At 38.1% G+C, this 18,545-nt stretch overlaps 2 protein-coding genes across 5 annotated transcripts; both read left to right on the top strand.

Annotated features, from left to right (window-relative positions):
• The first annotated feature begins 527 nt into the window (after positions 1-527).
• On the top strand, positions 528-7,934 carry LOC129754079 (uncharacterized). 2 transcript variants are annotated; one of them, XM_055749947.1, is made up of 5 exons: positions 528-663; positions 1,364-1,889; positions 1,958-2,296; positions 4,496-4,652; positions 4,831-7,934. In XM_055749947.1, exons 2-5 carry the CDS (start codon positions 1,386-1,388, stop codon positions 5,295-5,297), a joined length of 1,467 nt encoding a protein of 488 aa, XP_055605922.1. In that variant the 5' UTR covers positions 528-663; positions 1,364-1,385; the 3' UTR covers positions 5,298-7,934. The 2 variants fall into 2 exon arrangements, with proteins under 2 accessions (XP_055605922.1, XP_055605921.1); XM_055749946.1 differs by lacking the exons at positions 1,364-1,889; positions 1,958-2,296.
• A 2,845-nt stretch (positions 7,935-10,779) lies between these two features.
• LOC129754078 (mucin-19) lies at positions 10,780-18,292 on the top strand. Of its 3 annotated transcripts, XM_055749945.1 has the most exons (5): positions 12,457-13,872; positions 13,945-14,252; positions 14,309-17,062; positions 17,243-18,084; positions 18,172-18,292. In XM_055749945.1, exons 2-4 carry the CDS (start codon positions 13,957-13,959, stop codon positions 18,048-18,050), a joined length of 3,858 nt encoding a protein of 1,285 aa, XP_055605920.1. In that variant the 5' UTR covers positions 12,457-13,872; positions 13,945-13,956; the 3' UTR covers positions 18,051-18,084; positions 18,172-18,292. The 3 variants fall into 3 exon arrangements, with proteins under 3 accessions (XP_055605918.1, XP_055605920.1, XP_055605919.1); XM_055749943.1 differs by having other exon boundaries at positions 10,780-13,872; positions 17,243-18,251; XM_055749944.1 differs by having other exon boundaries at positions 13,948-14,252; positions 17,243-18,251.
• The last annotated feature ends 253 nt before the right edge of the window (positions 18,293-18,545 follow it).

Below are 18,545 nucleotides of genomic sequence, written 5' to 3' on the forward strand. Positions count from 1 at the left end.
AAGTGCAAAAAGCCGCTGCAAAAGTAGATCTGCTAGAAAAGTCGGAACACGGTAAGTTGGTTAAATCAGGTAATAAATTGCGCACTAGAGAGCAGGCAGACGAAAACGATTTGTCCCGGGAATCAAAGCTCTCGACGGCTCTAACCAAAATATTAGTCGAACTCGATATTAATGGTATTATGAAATCTACAGATTCTGTATTGTTGCATAAATAATGCAGAATCTGTAGATTTAATTGTAGATTTAATTGTAGATTTAATTGTAGATCAAATTATAAAAGATAAATATTGAACATAATTTAAAAATAAACTATTTTTCGGTAGAATTCGAAAATTTTAAGAAATGTTTTTTCCTCATCTTTTTCAATTTCAGAAGTTAAGTTGGTGTTGAGCCTGGAGGATTTCTGCTGCTGTGACTGGTTGCTGTGGTACGGTTGCTGTTGGCCCAAATAATTCCCAACTTCTATGAATTCTAATTTGAATAAGTATAAGAATTTTAAGATATTTTTTTTCTTTTTTCCAGATAGTTCTTCATTTCGTTGTTGGTGAGCCTGGAGCTTTTCAGCTGCTGCTGAATTTTGCTGTGGCAGTTGCTACATGTTGCTACTGATGACCAACAACTTTGCGACTTCCATCCATTTTGCCGGGAAAGTTGGTGTTAGAGGTATGTGATTTTAACATTTTTTTTTTCTCATATTTTCTAAATATGAATTCTTATTCTTAAAGTTCAATATGAAACCTAGATACAGGCACAATTTTTCCGTATGTTTGGATAACGTGCCGCTATTAAGCCTATCCCCATTCTGATATGATATCTGAAAAAAAAACAGAATCTAAACTCTATTTTGAATCTGAATTTATGAATTAAAATGATTAAATAATGATTTTCACTTTTTTCATACAAATATTTTTACAAATTTGTTAATTTATATTAACATGGAATCTAAAGCCGGTCCTCTTAACGGATGATCATTTTCAATTATCATATATTATATTATAAATTTTATAGTACAGACCCCGTTCGTTTTTGGCTACACGCCCGTAAATTTTATGTTGCCAAAATCGAATGTTGCCATTTCGTGTTTTTACAATTTAAAACTATTATAAATAAGCCAAATTGAAAAAAATCACGTTTTACATTAAATTTTATTAATTTGAAATAAAAATAAAAAAGTTACAATAAAAAACGTATTTTTTTGGATGTTGCCAAAATCGAACGGTTTTTGCTCGGATGTTGCCAAAATCGAACGGGATCTGTATATAGTAACATTGCAACTCATAAGACAAATTTTAACTGCACTAATCATCAATCTTATCTAGAAGGTTGACTTTTAACATTGGCTTTATTGTTATTTTTTATTTAGCTAAGGAATTAAGAAAAATAGAATGTCAGGAACAAGTCCGGAACGACAATGCGCAGATGCTGGTTCTGAGGAAATCTTAGCTGAGGTGATCCTGTACGGTTATGATTCTGAAAACATGATCCAACCGGAAATCATTCCGTTGGACTTGGACATTGAAGGAAACGTTCCATTAGCTCGAAATAAGTCTCCTACGAACAGCACCAACTCAAGGAACATTATTGATTCAAGCGAAAGTTATGGCGAAACGTCTGGAGGTTCTTCAGATCCGACGAACACAGTTATGGCAAAATTCGAAGAAATTTCGAGCAATTTCTCCCCCCGAATTTTAGAACAAATTCTTTCTAATTCAGAAGGTGGCCGAGAAGTTATTTCCAAAGCCAAACTCGGAGAGCTCTCTCAACATAAATCAAAAGTACTCGTCGATGTCATTGCTCAATGGCATCTTCAAAATAGGAGTTCCTTAACATCTCAAGACCTTAGAACTTATGCGTTATCTGTCACAACGCTGTTTCCTTTCGAAGACGCTGTAAGTCTTAAAAAATAAGACTGCATTAATAGCATTTGACTAATGATTTTATAAAAACATATTTACAGAAGAAATATTATGTTCCAAAAGCCGGTGGCAGAAAAAACAATAGTGGCAAAATAGCTAATAGGATTGGAAACATAAAGCAAAGGAAGCGTAGGCTCGACTTACAGGAAGAAAAACATGCAGAGTCTTGCAAGATCGGTCCGCCTTCTGAGGAAAAGTTGGATCGCTTGGTTATTGAAGCTAACCAATGGTTGGAGTTGAACTGCCAACCTTGGTCAACCGTCCTTGATAACTGGAAAACAAGTTTTCAGTTTCGAAAAAAACACCTTCGCGCCGAAAAATGCATCGATAAAATTTTTACAACATATCCACAATTAAAATACGAAAATGGATATCAACTAGTAAGTAGCTTTATACTTTTTTTATAAAAGTAGTTTTATTAAGGCTATATACTGTTATATTATTTTAAAATGTTCATACACAATGCGCCATACACGATGCAAATGGTTTTAACAATGACAAAATACATGCATATATTCAAATAACTCATCGAATTTGCGTAACTGTGGTGTAATGTATGGTGCCTTTAAAGTAGATTCGCAATAGATATTGCTTCGTGAAGATGGGTAGTTTAAGAAGGTTTTTTTTATCGTATTGAATTGGTCGATTGATTTTCCTATAAAATACACCGGGGTTAGTGCAGACGATGGCTATTACAACAATTCCCTGCACTATTTTTCAAAACTAAACAATCAGAATGATCAAACCACTCGATATCACTGTAACAAAGAAGCGACTTTGACAATATCGGATGTTTACAGCGAGTTTTTGTTCGCATCAAATTTTTAACTATACTATATCGAAACCCGTCCCCACTTACATCGGTGTATCTTAATCCTTTTTGATAAATAGAGGAACAGCAAAGTTATTGAAATCCAAGGTATATTCAGTAGCAATTTGTAATATATAATTATAAATAACTGTTTATGTATTTCCAAATTCACATTCAAGCAAGAAATTTATTGTAGCTTTCTTGTCTGTTAACTTTTATAAAAATTGTTCGAGGAACTGCCTCATTGTAAACAGCTACGTATTATGCAGCCTCATTTTATTCAGTTTAACTTGCTCGAAGATGAAAAATGTTGAATCAAAGAGCGATTTTAGCATACAGCCAAGAAAATTTTTGAACCAAATTTTCTTTTTGAGTGATATTGTACTCAGCTTAACTTTTTAACAAACAACCAAAGGCCTCTTCCATGATACTTCATTTAACTCTACGCCAAACATAAGAAGTATCTTACCACAGGACTTCTTCGGCTCTAGATTCTTGCCTCATCTTATCTTATTAAACACAATTATACGCTTCAAATTGCCCATAAAATTATTAGAAACACGTTGGTACTTATTTTAATTTTTATGAACATCATTCGTTTGAATTTTGCTTACGTAGCTTTGCTTACGTTTGCTGTCAAGAAAAGTGAAAAATTACTTTATCATGAATCATTACCATGGCTCAGATTTCATACATTAGATCAATCTTCAATTTTTTCACAAATTCTTACCCACAACAAAATAGTTTTTCCATGGAACTTATTGATTGTTAAAATCTTCTAAATTATTTTTCAGATCTAGAAATATTTTCTGAATTGTGAGGAATGGTATGAATAAACCCAAGGGGCTCCCATATAAAACAACAAAACAAAACATCAACAAGAATTGTGAAGGATAAGAAGAAGAAAGACCAAGTCAGTAAAATCCTCTAATACAAAATCAAATCCAATCCAATTGTGAATGGTGCTCACATAGTTGCGTATCGTAGGTTTCTTTTATTGTGTTATATTTTATGATTGTATACCGATTGGCATAAAGTCATTTGGCATAAAGCCGTTTGGCATAATAATCGTTTGGCATAAAGTCGTTTGGTAGATTGGCCGTTTGGCATGATGGTCATTTGGCATAATGGCCGTTTGGCATAAAATGATGGATCAAAATTTCGAGGAAGCCTCTTCACGCTTCGCGTCCGAACTAAAATGAAGTATGGTCCTTACGCTTCGCGTTGCGGACCGGGCTAGGGGATTGTCCCTAGCTTTGGGTAAACCTAGAAACACGGGGCCTTCCTAGGGATTTGATTAAACCTAGAAAATCGGTTAATTGAAAAAAAAAACTTATGTATTTTAATTTTTAGCAACATTTTATGTTACCTTATAAATTTTTATATTTTTATGCCAAACGACCATTATGCCAAACAGCCATTATGCCAAATGACCATTATGCCAAACGGCCATTATGCCAAACGGCCATTGTGCCAAATGACCATTATACCAAATGACCATTATGCCAAATGATTTTATGCCAAACTACTTTAATGCCAAACGACGTTATGCCAAACGGCTTTATGCCAAATGACTTTAGACCGAACGGCGACCATATTTTATGATACCTTAATTATTTTTAAAACTGAAACTGAATTTCATACTATCTTTTACTATTCATATTTTTTTCGATTTGAGCCGAAATTTATATTGAAACTTTTTAAAATTCATTAGATCTATTTTTAATAACCTTTTCGTTTCATCATGAAACTTTCATGTCTTTTACAGATTGATATCGACTTCCAGCTGTTATTCCCCAAAGCTCCTAACGGAATTAAAAGGTTGGATGAACTGCGGCCTATTGTGATAGAAGTTCTATCAAAAAAAGCGGTCGACCCATTTACCACAACTCTGCAAACGTTGTTGGTAAATAACTCGACAGCAGGTAAGATTTTTGATCCGAATTCACAATAAGGCGTCGTACACAAATTACGTAACGCATGTAGGCGGAGAGGGGGTTGAGTCTGCGTTACTTGCTGTTACATAGGGGGAGGGGGGGGGTACTTGGAATATTAAAAACAAAAAATATTTAGTAAACATAAAATAATCATTTACAATTCTAGACACCAAACTTTGTGCACTTTTGTTGGCCCTCAATGCAATCCTTCCGCCAATCGCTGTAGGTCGGCGATACAAACCGACAATCAGAGACGCGCAACAAGATACGATACTCTTTGTACCAACATCCGCTCAAATAGATTTGCAGCTAGAATCATTATATGAGACCTATAAGGACAAAGGTCTGCCAATAGTGCCTAAGCTGGTTGTCGTAGGTTCGGTTACAGAGATCGAAGGTTCATTCATCGTTGGATACCACAAAAAGTTATACCATACACAATCAGCAGCAAGAGCGTTAGATATAGTTGTGAAGCTCACAGCGGTGCATAACTTACCATATGCAAAGCTTTCCAAACTAGTGTGGCACTTTATAACAGATTACATTTACCAAATCAAACAACTCGAAACGTACAGTGCTATCGAAGAGCTAAAAAGGCATCTAACCAAAACAGAAGGAAAAAAACATGATTAAATGTTTTATAGAGAAATGCAATCGTACCATGCCGAATCCGAACGAATATTTCAAACATTTAAAAAACGACCATCGACTACCAGCTTTGTTCGATTATAAATGTACGCACGTCAATTGTCGTCAGACATTTTCCAAACTTTATACGTTTAAAAAACATATTTTAAAACATGAAGAGCTTGAACCTTCGAATTCATCGGAACTGCAACCCACAGAACTCGCTGATCAATCTATTACATTGGAACCTACAGCGGCAGAGAATGATGTACCAAACAAAAAAAAGAAGCTGCAAAACAAGGACTTCGAGCCAAACAGATTCATCGAAGAGTTCGAAAACACTGCTTTGAATTTTACGCTGGGCCTACACTCCAAAAATAATATAACCCGAAAAGATGTTTATGAGATCCAAAAAAAAGTAAAGAAAATGCTTTCGGATATTGCTTCTGTTTTGGACAATCTGAATTTGGATACTGGTGATCCGGAAGTAAACTTCTCTTTCAAACAGATAATTGAATCTATGAATAATTTTTTTGATTCTATGAATTCCGATCATAAGCTGTTCGAAAAACTGAAAAACAAGGGCTTATTTCAATTACCAACTATTGTTTCGCTTGACCAGTCTTCGAATCTACAATTACGGAACATTCTAGAAGAAGAAGAAAATCAAGATAGCTTCTTAATATTGATGCCGATTGCTGAGCAACTGAGACTTTTTTTTGAATGTGAGAATGTATTGCAAGACACGCTCGAGAACACCTCTAAAATGGAAAAATCAAAAGACATTTCGAATCATGTTAATGGATCAACATGGAAAAATGTGAGATCCAAATATGCTAAGGATCTGATTCTCCCAATATGGCTATACGCAGATGAATTCGAAATAAACGATTCACAAAGTTCTCACATCATCCGCCATACGACTTGTGGCATATACTATAATATTCCGACAATCCCGGATGCTTTTCGTTCGAGACTAAACACGATATTTGTTGCCGGATTAATCAAAAAAACTGATATCAGAAACGCTGGAGTCAACAAGCTTTTCTCTCCTTTAATTGATGTTTTCAAAACGTTAGAAGAACCTGGATTGAACATAACCAGCAAAGGAAAACAAGTAGTTGTTAAATTTGTTTTGACTTTATTTCAAGGCGACAATCTTGGGATCCATTCCTCGTTACTCTTTTCAAGTGGTTTCAACGCTACATTTTTCTGTAGATTTTGCAGGAGGCCAAAGGAACTCCTTAAAAAAGATACTATTGAACATCCAGATTGCCTGAGACGCGTTGCAGATTATAATCACGATGTTATCATAAATCAACCTAGTGAATCGGGAATATGCGGCAATTCAGTCTTCAATGAACTCAATTTCTTTCATGTAACGGAAAATAAGACTGTCGATGCCATGCACGATTTATTCAGTAACGGAGTTTGCAAATATGGAATAATCGAGGTTCTGGATTATTTAATTTACATGAAAAAATATTTTTCTTTAGAAATTCTCAATAAAAGGAAAAGGGAGATTGCCAATGTAATCGTTGAGAACGAGTTAAAACGTATGCCGGATGCAATTGAAGTGTACAACACCAATAAAAAACGGAAGTCTGTTTCATTGAGAATGACATCAAGTGAAACACAGGTTTTTATATATTATTTCACTTTTATTATTGGACAGTATGTGCCACATTACGATAATGTTTGGAATTACTGCAAAGCTTTAGTCAAATTGACAGAATTGTGTCTATTACATTGTTATTCACCTGCTGATATAACGGAACTGCGAAAAGAAATTGAAAAACATCATGCAATGTACTTAGAATTGTTTAAACAAGACTTGAAACCAAAACATCATTTCATTGTACATTATCCAACGGTAATTTCGGCTTCCGGACCTGTGGTAGATATGATGTGCTTCAGAAACGAAGCTAAACATAAAGGATTTAAGCAATATTCACACATTATAAATTCACGTAAAAAAATTTGTTATACTCTTGGTATAAAAGCGAGTTTGCAATTTTCCAATGATGTATTTAAGAAAAATTTCTTCTCAGAAAACGTAAATGAGGATAATTATCAAATGTTTAACATAAAGTGTCGCAGTTATTTTTCAGAACTTGTTCAACCACTTTCCATATGCAGCAGCTTGGATTTTTTTCTAGCAAACTCGATCAATTATAAAGGCACAAGTTTGAGATCAGGGCACTTCTTAACACTCAGAATCAATGGAATTTTATATTTGTTTGAAATAGTAGAATTCATTCTTCATGAAAAAAAATACTTTGTTGTAGTAAATGAATGGAAAGTTGGTGAATTCGATGAGCATTACTATGCGTATAAAGCGATTCGAAAAAGTCAAACAGTAGAAATTTTCCGATTAGATATGTTTTCGAGTTTACCACTATTGCTGTGCATGATAAACGACACATTTTACTTCAAAGAAAAAAAATATTTTAATAACCTGGACTGATTTGTTTAATAACATTGTAAAATATAAACTATATATGAGAGTAAACGGTTTTGTTTTTTGAATATATAAAAAGTCTTCTAAGGAAGTAATTTAATTGATAAAGTGTGTGATAATGAAAGATATCAGTGCAAGTATAAAGTTATCTCTCCTTCAGAAGCAGTATGAACAAAACAAGATAAGCAATTGTAAGAATAATTTTAATAAAAAGTTAAAATTTAAAAATGGTATTTATCAATAACTTTTAAGCCGAAAACCCTATACCTATTTCCACATATTTCCGTATTTTTATACGCATGCTCATCATTCAGGTAGTTCCGCCCAGTTTATGAAAAAATTTAACATGGATTCTCGAACAACAAGCTTGAAGCGCGAAAGTTTAGCATTTCTGTACTAAGAGGTAAGTTTTATAATATTCGTAGTCGCTCATTTCCCTTCGTTTTGTTTACTTTTAGAGAATGGGTAAGTTTTATTATATACGTAGGTCCAGATCTTACTTTGTTTTGTTTAATGTTACTAGTTAATTTAATGTTCGTTTTCTTAATGTTTACAGAAAACCTAGCAGACCTGCGGTAGGAAATAAAATCTGCTATTAAGTTAAATTCGATACTACTTGAAGAATCATTGCTCATAATTGTGTGCACTAGGCGACGTAATTCGTGATTGGGTTTCTACAATAAGTCGGAGATTTCCAGATTTGTTCAGGTGACTTGAGACATACCTCAAGTCGCCTAATCATTATGGGCGAACTACGACTTGTTGCAGGAATTCAATCACATATCACGTCGCCTAGTCCAGACAACATGCTTTACAATGATCCTTTAAGTAGCATGTAATAAAATAAACTCGATTTAATGCTCATGTGGAATTCAAGTAAAGACAGATATGAATAAAATATTCAGAACCCGTAGGTATCAAATGTAGCTTACATTAGCTACCATCTTTATTATGAGTAGTGTTTATTATTAATTTCCTTAGAATCTATTATCGGATAACATTAGCTCTCATCTTCAAAAATTATAGAATTTGTGAGAAATTCAAGTAAATTTATATACAGATATTCTTTAATTTACATGTTTAGCTTTCGTCGAATTCATTACAAATTCACGTAGATTGTAATGGAACCAAGATTAACTACCATCTGCATAACGCATTGTACGCATTGTACGCATTGGAAATTCACGTAGTTTCGATATTCAGTTGTTTGCTGCACCAATACATTCTCATCAAGGTTCGCTTATTATTTTCGTAGCATTTACGTGAAAATCAATTGGATAAAAAATATGTAGTTTTTCACGTAGTTGCGATGTGCAGATTATTTTGGGTGTAAGGATTGATGAAATTATTATTTTTTTTCTTCTTTCAAACTCTTATCACCTTTTCTTCATCTTTCTAACAGCAAAACTCACGATTTCAACGCAAGCTTAGGCACGCTACTTTTTCGCTTATCCAACTTTTTCGACTTTCAACGCACGCGCGGGTTTTTCTCGACTCGTCGCCACTCTGTGGTAACCGGTGCTATACGCTCGGAAGCCAGACTTAGAATGCGGAGCAGGCATAGATGTTGTACTTACCAGACTGCGTGTGGGATGATCAGCGAGGGCGTACATGTGAGCGTGGGAGTAGAATATATCAGAGTATACTTACTCAGTGTAACTCTACCACAGGAACAAAACCATAACCTTTGGGGTTGCTCCTTTTCTTATACTGCTAATGATTTTGAGCATGTTCTGCCGTTCGGTTACCTTTTGTTTCAAAGCTCTTGCATGAGATCCGAAATTCATTTGTCTGTCCAGATATAGTCCTAGGTATTTATAATGGCGTACCGTTTCTACTGGTAAGTTCTCAATATTAATACCAACATCCACATTCTTGTCGTTAAACAGTATAATCTTGGTTTTGTTCCGATTTATTTTGAGATCGAGCTTTTTGCCAATATTCAGGAACGTGTCGATTGCCCTTTGGGCTTTTTCTATCACCATCTGTCTAGATGTCCCACGAACTATTTTAAAGAAATCGTCAGCATATTGCAGCGTCTCGTTTCCGTCGTTGTCTTCATGTAGTCCTACCGTGTAAATATTGAACAGCGTAGGTGAGAGTACGTCCCCTTGTGGAAGGCCTTTGTTTACCATAGTCGTGACTGGTCCTTGTTCTGTTTGGATTATCACTTCTCTGTTTCTGAGGAAATTGTAAATCCATTGGACAACATCGCTAGGGAATCTCATGTCAATAAGTATTTTCAAAAGTGTCTCTATATTGACGGTATCGAACGCGTTGCTAAAATCGAAAAATATTCCTATACTGATTTCGTTTTTCCTTTTTGCTTCCATGAGTATGTTGGTTGCGTATTCTAGACAGTCCTCCGTGGATTTCTTCTCTTGAAATCCAAAGGATAATTTTGGTAACAGGTTGTGTTGTATCACGTGACGTTTCACAACATCCAATACTCCATGATTGATCGATTTTGTCAACGTTGGTAAAAGAGCTATTGGGCGATATGAGGCAATATCATTTGGGTCACGACCGGGTTTGAGTATGGGAACTAATTTTATTTGTTTCATTTTTTCTGGCAAGTATCCTCTAATATAAATTGCGTTCAATTCATCAAGGATAGTCAGCTTTACTTCGCTTTTTAAATTTCGTAACATTTCGTAGGAAATTCTATCTATCCCAGGAGCTGAACGTTTTTTGCGGTGAAGCATTTCACTCCAGAATTCGAGGGATAGGATTTTGTTTGAATATTCTATAGAGGGCAAGGTAACATTTTGAGCTGGTATGGAATCCGAATCGAAATTGGATTGCAGAAATTTTGTAGCTAATTCTTTTGAGGTTAGAATCAGGTTGTTTTTTTGTTTATCCTCGTAATGGTATTTTAAATTTCGAACTAGTTTCCAATTCGCTTTGATATCTCTAGGGTCTATATCTTTAGTAATTTGTTCTAATTTCTCTCTCATATGAGCTATTTTGGCTCTTTGAAATTCTGCACATGCTTTTTTAAATTTGATCAGGTTTTCTATGGTAGATTGTCTGTTAAAATTTTTTCTAGCATTCTTTTTCCCTTCATAAAGAACAGAAAGCTCATCGCACCAGTAGAATTTAGCAGTAAAGTTATTTTTTATTCTATTGCTTTTTATGCTATTGGTTATGAGGGTTTCTAGTTCTCCAAGTGTGTTAAATTCATGTGCTTGAATTTTGCTCATTTCTTCGTTAATTTTTCGGAAATTATATTTTTGTTTAGTTCTTTTTGTCCCGATGATTTCAAAATTTATATGTATCACCATATGGTTGGATCCACCAATGGATTGATCCAGTACCTTCCAAACTGTTCCATTAAAGATTGGAACCGTACATAGAGTTAAATCGATTGCACTGGCTCTATGACCTATATGTGTTGGTCTGTAGGTTTTTGTACCGTCGTTCAGTATCAAGTAGTTTGAGTTCAATATGGTATCATAAATGTATTTCCCTTTATTGTTCGTTACCTCACAGCCCCAGTGTTCATTATGGGCATTGAAGTCGCCGCCTATGATAACTCTTTGCCAATTTTTTGTTTCATTTAGTAATTTTTCGAACGCCGCTGTCAGGTCTGCTATTTGTATTCGTGGGTTGACATATACAGAAACTATGTACAGGTCCATGCTTGGAACATGTATTCCCAAAACTTCAAACATATTAGTTGTCGTTAGATTAAGTTGTTGATAGTTGTAGTTATCCTTTAAGAATAGACCAACTCCTCCTCCAACATCTGTTCTACGTGGTTGTAATATTCTATGATATCCCGCTATGTTCAAGGTATGTATTTTTTCACTTGGTGCCCATATTTCAGAGAGTATGGCGGCATCAAGCTCCTCATGGTGTAACATGTATGCTAATTCAATTTTATTTTTGATAAGACTTTGGATGTTATTCTGTATGATCTTGAATGTTATCATCAGTATTAGGAATATTCTTATCTTTGTTGTAACCTAGAATGCTGGCTAAATTATTTAATGTTTGTACCAGTAAATCTAACCTGATAGTTTCATTGTTAGCTAAGGCAAACGTCAAGTTTTTGTAGGCCCCCTCTGCTGTTTTCATAATATTTTCTTTTTGGTCAGTCAGTTGTTGTATTTTGTCGTTCCATTTCTTTCTCAGTTCTACGTGCTTTTGAATAGTTATTGTTTCCGTTTCATCTGTATCCGATGTTGCCTTACGCCTTTTACCACCACGGACGGTTGTGTATCCGTCTGCGTCTACTTCTTGTTCTATTTGCTGTCGATTATTGTTTTGACTAAAATTGGAGCTTCTTACCTGAATTGCTGGCTGCTTTTGTGTTACCTCCTTCTCCTTGTTGGGAGTTAGTTTAGCCTGAGCCGATGGATTTTGTTTTCGTTCCTTACTTGATGAAGCTGGGGCTTTTCCTTCGAATCCTTTCCTGGCAACAGTTGAGTAGTTCTCCTGGATGGTTTGAAATTGGTCGGCATTTTCTAGAATACTGTATCCATTTCGGGTAGGTGTTATTAATTCTTGCTTGGCTTCAAAAAATGTAAGGTTTTTGCTAGCCATAAGCGTTTTTATTCTCGTTTGTTTTTCCTTTGCTGGACATGTTTCTTCGCTTGCTTTATGTGCACCTTTGCAGTTTCCACATCTGGTTTCATTTACACATTCCTCTTCATGGCTTTCGCCGCAGTTGATACACCGTTTCCTTCCTTTACAGTTGAGTGCAAAATTACCAAAACGTAGACACTTCGTGCACATGATTGGTTTGGTAACATACGGAGTGACTTTAACGTTTGCCGAAAATACTTTTACGTGTGATGGAAGTTGGTTACTTCGGAAGACGATACCGACGCGATTCGATTTAACTTTTTTGCCATCTTGCCATCGATTCATTCTGAATATTTCTTCGATTTCTTTTCCAGAATCAATTTCATCTTTTAATTCCTTTTCATCCAGATCATTCGGTATTCCACTTATCACACCTTTTACGACTACGAAGCTTTTTGGTATATATGCATTCAATTGCTTTATCTTAAGATTTTGGCACTTAACCAGACGATTAGCTTCATTCAGATCGTTGAAGTACACTAACACTTTAGCTCTTCCCGTTTTTTTAATGTCGAGGATGGATTTTGAAAACGCATTTTGTTTTAGCACTTGACCAACACTGATTTTATTGATCCCAATTTCTTCATCATCTTTGCTTTGTACTCTTTCAACAACCACTTTATAGTCCTATTTGCCGCTGATAGTGTTGGTGATATTATGCTGGTTGTTTCACCAACACTTTTTAGTTTTGGGACAATCAACCTAAAAAACGACCATGTTTGTCGACCGTCTGTCCGTTTTTTGTACCGAGAGTTTTGGAGGTTAATTGTCCCGTCTCATCTGTACACGCTCAGCAAGTGTGCGTAAGAAATGTCAAAAACAACTCTATAGGGACCTTGGTCACTCTTCTTATAGTACGCGCACACACGCTCCTTTTTAGCTAAACCGCCGCCATTTTTTCCGTTGGCGTCTTTTGAATTGTTTCTCAAATTATCCGGCTCCCCACCGCCGGCTCCGCCGGGGTCTTCCATTTTTACTAATTAAAAACCACTCCTCAAAGATTCTTGTTTGTTTTTTCACAATAAAACACTTTTCAATCGCTTAAAACAACTCGGAAATATAATTTTATACTCAGCACTAGAAGAAACGTATCTTTTCGTCTCGAAAGATGGCCGTCGAATGTCAGAAAGTTTTTTTCAGTGCATATGTTTTTGGAGAAGCCCTTCAGAAAAAATAATGTTGAACAATCATCGACCCACCCAATCATGAAGAAAATGACGATGACTATCGTTAGCGTTAGCGTAAGAAGCCTGCGTTTTCCGTGCGGATGGAATTCGTTTAGCAAGGTTGCGCAAAAACGGCGAAAACGCTTCGAAGTGTCCTGTTTGTTGAGTTCATCACCGCAAATTATAGTCGAAAAAGCGTAGAAATACCGACCGTCAGTTTATTGTTTCTAGTCCCGGAGGAAAAGGAACCGTTTCCGGTTCCCGGATCTTAAACATTTTAAAGGTATACTAAAGGTCAAGGTCCTCGGAAGCAAATTCATTGTTAGCGCAGTGCAAAGCATTCCCGTATGTGGAAAGATTCGAGGTTAGCGACATTGTTATGGTTGTAAATTTTAGTTGAGAATTCAGTTTTTTTTTACTTAAATTTCTACAATAGCAGGAAATAAAAATGAATCACAGTCAAACGGGAGGCCGGTACACGGGTCTTGGTTTAGGTGGCACGGCTCCCAGCAGAAGTCGAGATTTTGATCGAAGCGTTAGTAACAGCTCAATGGCAGAATCCACCCGACTGGAAGGGGTCATCGGGGGTAATCGGTCTCAGTTTTTCAGTAGCCCCTCGAAATCGGTTATCATAGGTTCGGGCACAAGTGCTAAGCGAAAACCAACATCTCCCCTGCTGAACAGCAGGACCAGCTTCAAAAGCAGCAGCAATCTAGCGAGCGGATTTGGACGGATCGATCAGCAGTGAGTATTTATTCGTTTGTAGAATTGGGTTTTTTTAAAGTATTTTTCAATTACAGGATCTACACAGATGCCCAAAGTCGAGGATTGGTAAATCGCTTGGTGAAGTACCATGACACATCGCAAGCGCTGAACCGAAGTCAATCCTTGACCAGTTTATATAGCAAACCGGGTCAGTTTCCGGTGGTTCACTTGAAGAAACAAGAATTAAAATATTCACCTCGGCGCAACAACAGCTCGTCGATCAGCTCGGTTCGCATTGCCCCGCCGGAAAAGTCGGTTTTTCAGGCTAACACCCGGTCGAACATTATGAGGTCCGGATCTTTGTTGATTCCTACAGAGTCACATTTGAAAATGACACCGCAGCAACAGGGAAGTGGCGAAGATGAGATCGATGCCGAAAATCGGGTGATAGCACCTACAGCAGAACTGGATTCGGCTCCAACCAGATCAGTTTTGGATGCTTTGAAGGAGATTTCCAGGAAGCGGATCAACAACGAGGAGTTGGATGCTGATCGAATAAAGAAACAGTGTAAAGAACTTTCGGAGGTAGATTCGGGTGCTGTTGGCCCAGGAGGAGTAAAGCGAGCTCGAGAATTGCCTTCATCTAGTTCTCCACCTTTGAAAGGTTCCGACTATCAAAAAAAGCGTTTGTGTCAGAAAAATAACGACATTTCCAGTTCGCTGAGTTCAAGTTTGGTCATGACAACTCCAAAGCGCATCGAGCCGGTTCAGATGCGTCCTGCACGATTAAATGTCGATCAGTCTTTTGCCTCGATGGTGACGCAGCATTCCTTCGGAGGAACCGCTCTTGTTGATGGGGAAACTAGGTTCGAAAACCGGGAACCTATTGGAAAACTTAATCGTATAGAATCAGAACCCCTTCCAAAAACTCGGATGGTTTCGGTACCGGAGATGACTATCCCGCCAGTGATGGTCAAGCCACGTCCAATGCAACCAAAAATAACGCTGTTCAACAAGAAATACGACGAAATACTGTTACGTCCAGATGGAATTGATGATGAGTTGAACTTCGGATCCGACGAGGATGATGAAATTGGTGGGCGTATAAGTTTTATTAAACCGAAACAAAAATCACCCAATCTGAGCAGTGAAAATGTTAGCCTGAAGCAGGTTGAGAAATCTAAACTTTCATTGATGTTGAGTTGTTTGAGCGACGAATTCGATGATCGAGAAAATGAAGTCAGCAAGCCGAAGGATCCTGTTGTTGTTCCTGAAATAACAATTCCCATTGCAAAGGACGTTGTCGATTCGCCTACAGTTGTTGAGGCTGAGAAAAACAACGAAACTGTAAAAATAAGTGGAATTTCTGCACTGATCAATAATCCAATAAAAGATGCTGGTTTGGGAAAAATTGACCCTCCAAATGATCTCAACAAAACCGTTGGATTCACAAACCCCATTGGCAAGTTTACTACAGAGGCAGCAGCCAAACCAAAAGTATCCGATTCGAGTAATAATAACATTTCGAAGCCGAGTGATTCTACTTTCAATTTTGGCACACCGACAAAACAAGTCGATAAACAAAACGAAAAACTTAACAGTACTTTCTCATTCGGAACACCTGTTGCTGATGCGAAGGCAACAAATTCAGAACCACCACCAGCTTATACTTTTCCAACAGCTTCATCTGCAGCTCCTGTTACGAGCACTCCGGCAGTCGCTTCTACAGGATTTAGTTTATCTCCGGCAGTTTCATCGACTACTGCTGCATCAGCCATCGCAATCAATTCATCCGCTCAAAATCTGATATCCTTCTCACCGGCTGCGGTGCCGTCTATTAAATCAGCTTTTTCGATTCCACCAGCATCATCCAATAACACTCCAGCACCAGCTGCCACTGTCAGTACCACTTTTGGCAGTGGAGTTGGTTTTAGTGCTTTCAAACCTACGCAATCCGCTGCCCAAGTAGTATCATCAACAACAACGTCCGTTACAGCCTTCGGTACTAAAGTTTCAACAGCTGCCTCCAGTGCCGCAACCGCCAGTTTCACCTTTGGAACATCTACTTCCAAACCAATCTCAGCAGCACCGACAACGGCATCGACAACATCCGCTGGAGCATTTTCCTTCGGGTCAAAACCGAATACCTCGGCCATTGGGTCTGCTCCCTCCACTTTCCCCTCTCAACCGTCATTCGCAAGTACCGCACCGACAACCGCACCAACAGCACCAGCACCTGCTTTCTCTTTCGGTGGATCAACTGCAACTTCGGCCCCGTCCGCTACTCCGGTCTTCGGAGTTAGCTCTACCACAACAAATTCCGGCTTTGGAGTCTTCGGAGGATCAAAACCGTCTCCAGTGACCACTGCGCCCGTTTTCGGGGCCAGTAATACGAATGCATTCAACGCTCCCGCTACAAGCAAACATCAAGCAGCAGCAACACCGTTCAGTTTCGGCACCAGTCAATCATCTACGTCTAGCGCTAACTCCAACACAGGCACCAGCACCTTTACGTTTGCCAGTGGTAACACGGACAACACCCCAAAATCGGCGGCTTCGACCAGCATTTTCGGAACAAGCAGCAACAATAACGACTCAAATGCTCCACCGGCATTTGGGGCACAGAAACCTGTGGCCAGCACTTTCGGAGCGGTATCGGCATCAAACAACAACACGACAGCACCAACGGCAGCAGCACCAGTCTTCGGATCAGGTTCAATGACTTCCAGCCCTGTCTTTGGTACGGCATCGAATACAAACGGTACGGCACCAGCAACAGCAGCAGGAAACGCGTTCGGCCAGACATCGGTGTTCGGTGCGCCTCAGAGCAGTCAAGCGGTTAGCAGCAGGTAAGTTGAATCTAGGTCAGATTAGTATAATTTTACTATGTTTATGTCTGTTAGTTTGTATTAAAAAATCAAGATCCTACAAACTAACAGATTAGATAAGTTCATAAGTTTATAGAAGTTAGGACTGTTTCTTCTAAAATCTAATGTAAATGCATAAATTTTTTTTTGTTTTTATTCCAGTAACATATTTGGTTCTACAACCAGCGCCGTTGGAGGAATGGCGTCTCCTTTTGGGTCATCATCGGTAAACAATAATACCAATTCAGGAGGAATCTTCGGAGCGGCTTCCAATAATGCAACATCTGCCCAACCGACGGCAGCAAACAACAACTTGAATGGTACGTTTTCCTTTGGTGCAGCCTCGTCCGGAGTTCAAGCCCCGCTAGCCAGCAAGCCATTCTCCTTTGGTGGAAACAATGCTGCTCCCAATGCCAATCCCGCTGCTAGTGCCCCGATCAAATCAAACAGCTTTACATTCGCGGGCGCAGGTAGTCAACAATCTTCGACAGCTGCTCCGCTGGGAGGGGCCAAACCGGGCTTCAGTTTTTCCGCTGGATCTAGTAACGCAAACGCCAACAGTGCCGGTTTGCCAAGCTTTGGAAATGCGACCCAATCTGCAGGTAGTCCATTTTCACTTGGCGCAAATAATACCACCAACAACAATCAAGCAACCGTGAAACCATTCTCATTTGGTGGTACCACAGCTCCAGCAACAGCACAAGCACCAGTCGGTGGAGGCATTTTCAATGGAGCCAGTGCCACCTCCCCAGTTGGTCAGGCCCCGGCCTTTAATTTTTCAGTTGGCTCCAACGCCGGTCAGCCACCGGCTTTTAATTTCTCAGCCGGAAGTGGATCCACCGGCCCAACATTGGCAACAGCAGGAAGCCCATTCTCGCTTTTGCCCAGTGGAGAAACGCCTACATTCAGCGTGGGTGTTGGACCACCGGTAACCAGAAGGCCCATCCGACATCCCACAAGACGCAGATAGACGCGAAATCATCAAAGTCCCGGATGCTGACAAGGTAAGGTGATATAGTATGCTCTTGACGTTTCATAACAGTGTAATTTTCTTCTGTTTTTTGTTCGTATCATGATATAAAATTAATCAGTCTGGGTTTAAGATTATTGGAACCTAGTGCGCTAGTTAATATAAAATAAAGAATAAATCCGTTTGTGTATATTTTTTGGTCAATTTATTGCTAATAAATAAATCGATTTACTTATGTAGAGAAATTTGGAAGTGACTGTAAAATGTCCGAACGACCATTAAATATTAGTTATAGATTCTCAAGTTCAACACAAGTTAAAACAAGAGCGAAATTCAAATGATTTATTTTTTATTTACATAGTATTCCGTCTCACGACATAACTTGACGAACATAATTCCTAAAATTCACTCGGTTCCTAGCAACCGTTCTCCAATTTCTTGGGCACCCCACGTTCGCCAGATCACGCTCCACTTGGTCTAATCACCTCGCTCGTT

This window comes from Uranotaenia lowii, chromosome 3 (assembly GCF_029784155.1).
Source record: "Uranotaenia lowii strain MFRU-FL chromosome 3, ASM2978415v1, whole genome shotgun sequence".
NCBI lineage: Eukaryota > Metazoa > Arthropoda > Insecta > Diptera > Culicidae > Uranotaenia > Uranotaenia lowii.

Bases quoted from the DNA above. Each gene is read 5' to 3' on its own strand.
- LOC129754079 (XM_055749946.1), top strand. From the start codon at position 5,290: ATGATTAAATGTTTTATAGAGAAATGCAATCGTACCATGCCGAATCCG.
- LOC129754078 (XM_055749943.1), top strand. From the start codon at position 13,957: ATGAATCACAGTCAAACGGGAGGCCGGTACACGGGTCTTGGTTTAGGT. The intron at 14,253-14,308 runs GTGAGTATTTAT...TTTCAATTACAG, and splicing joins TTTGGACGGATCGATCAGCA to GATCTACACAGATGCCCAAA. The intron at 17,063-17,242 runs GTAAGTTGAATC...TTTTTATTCCAG, and splicing joins AGTCAAGCGGTTAGCAGCAG to TAACATATTTGGTTCTACAA.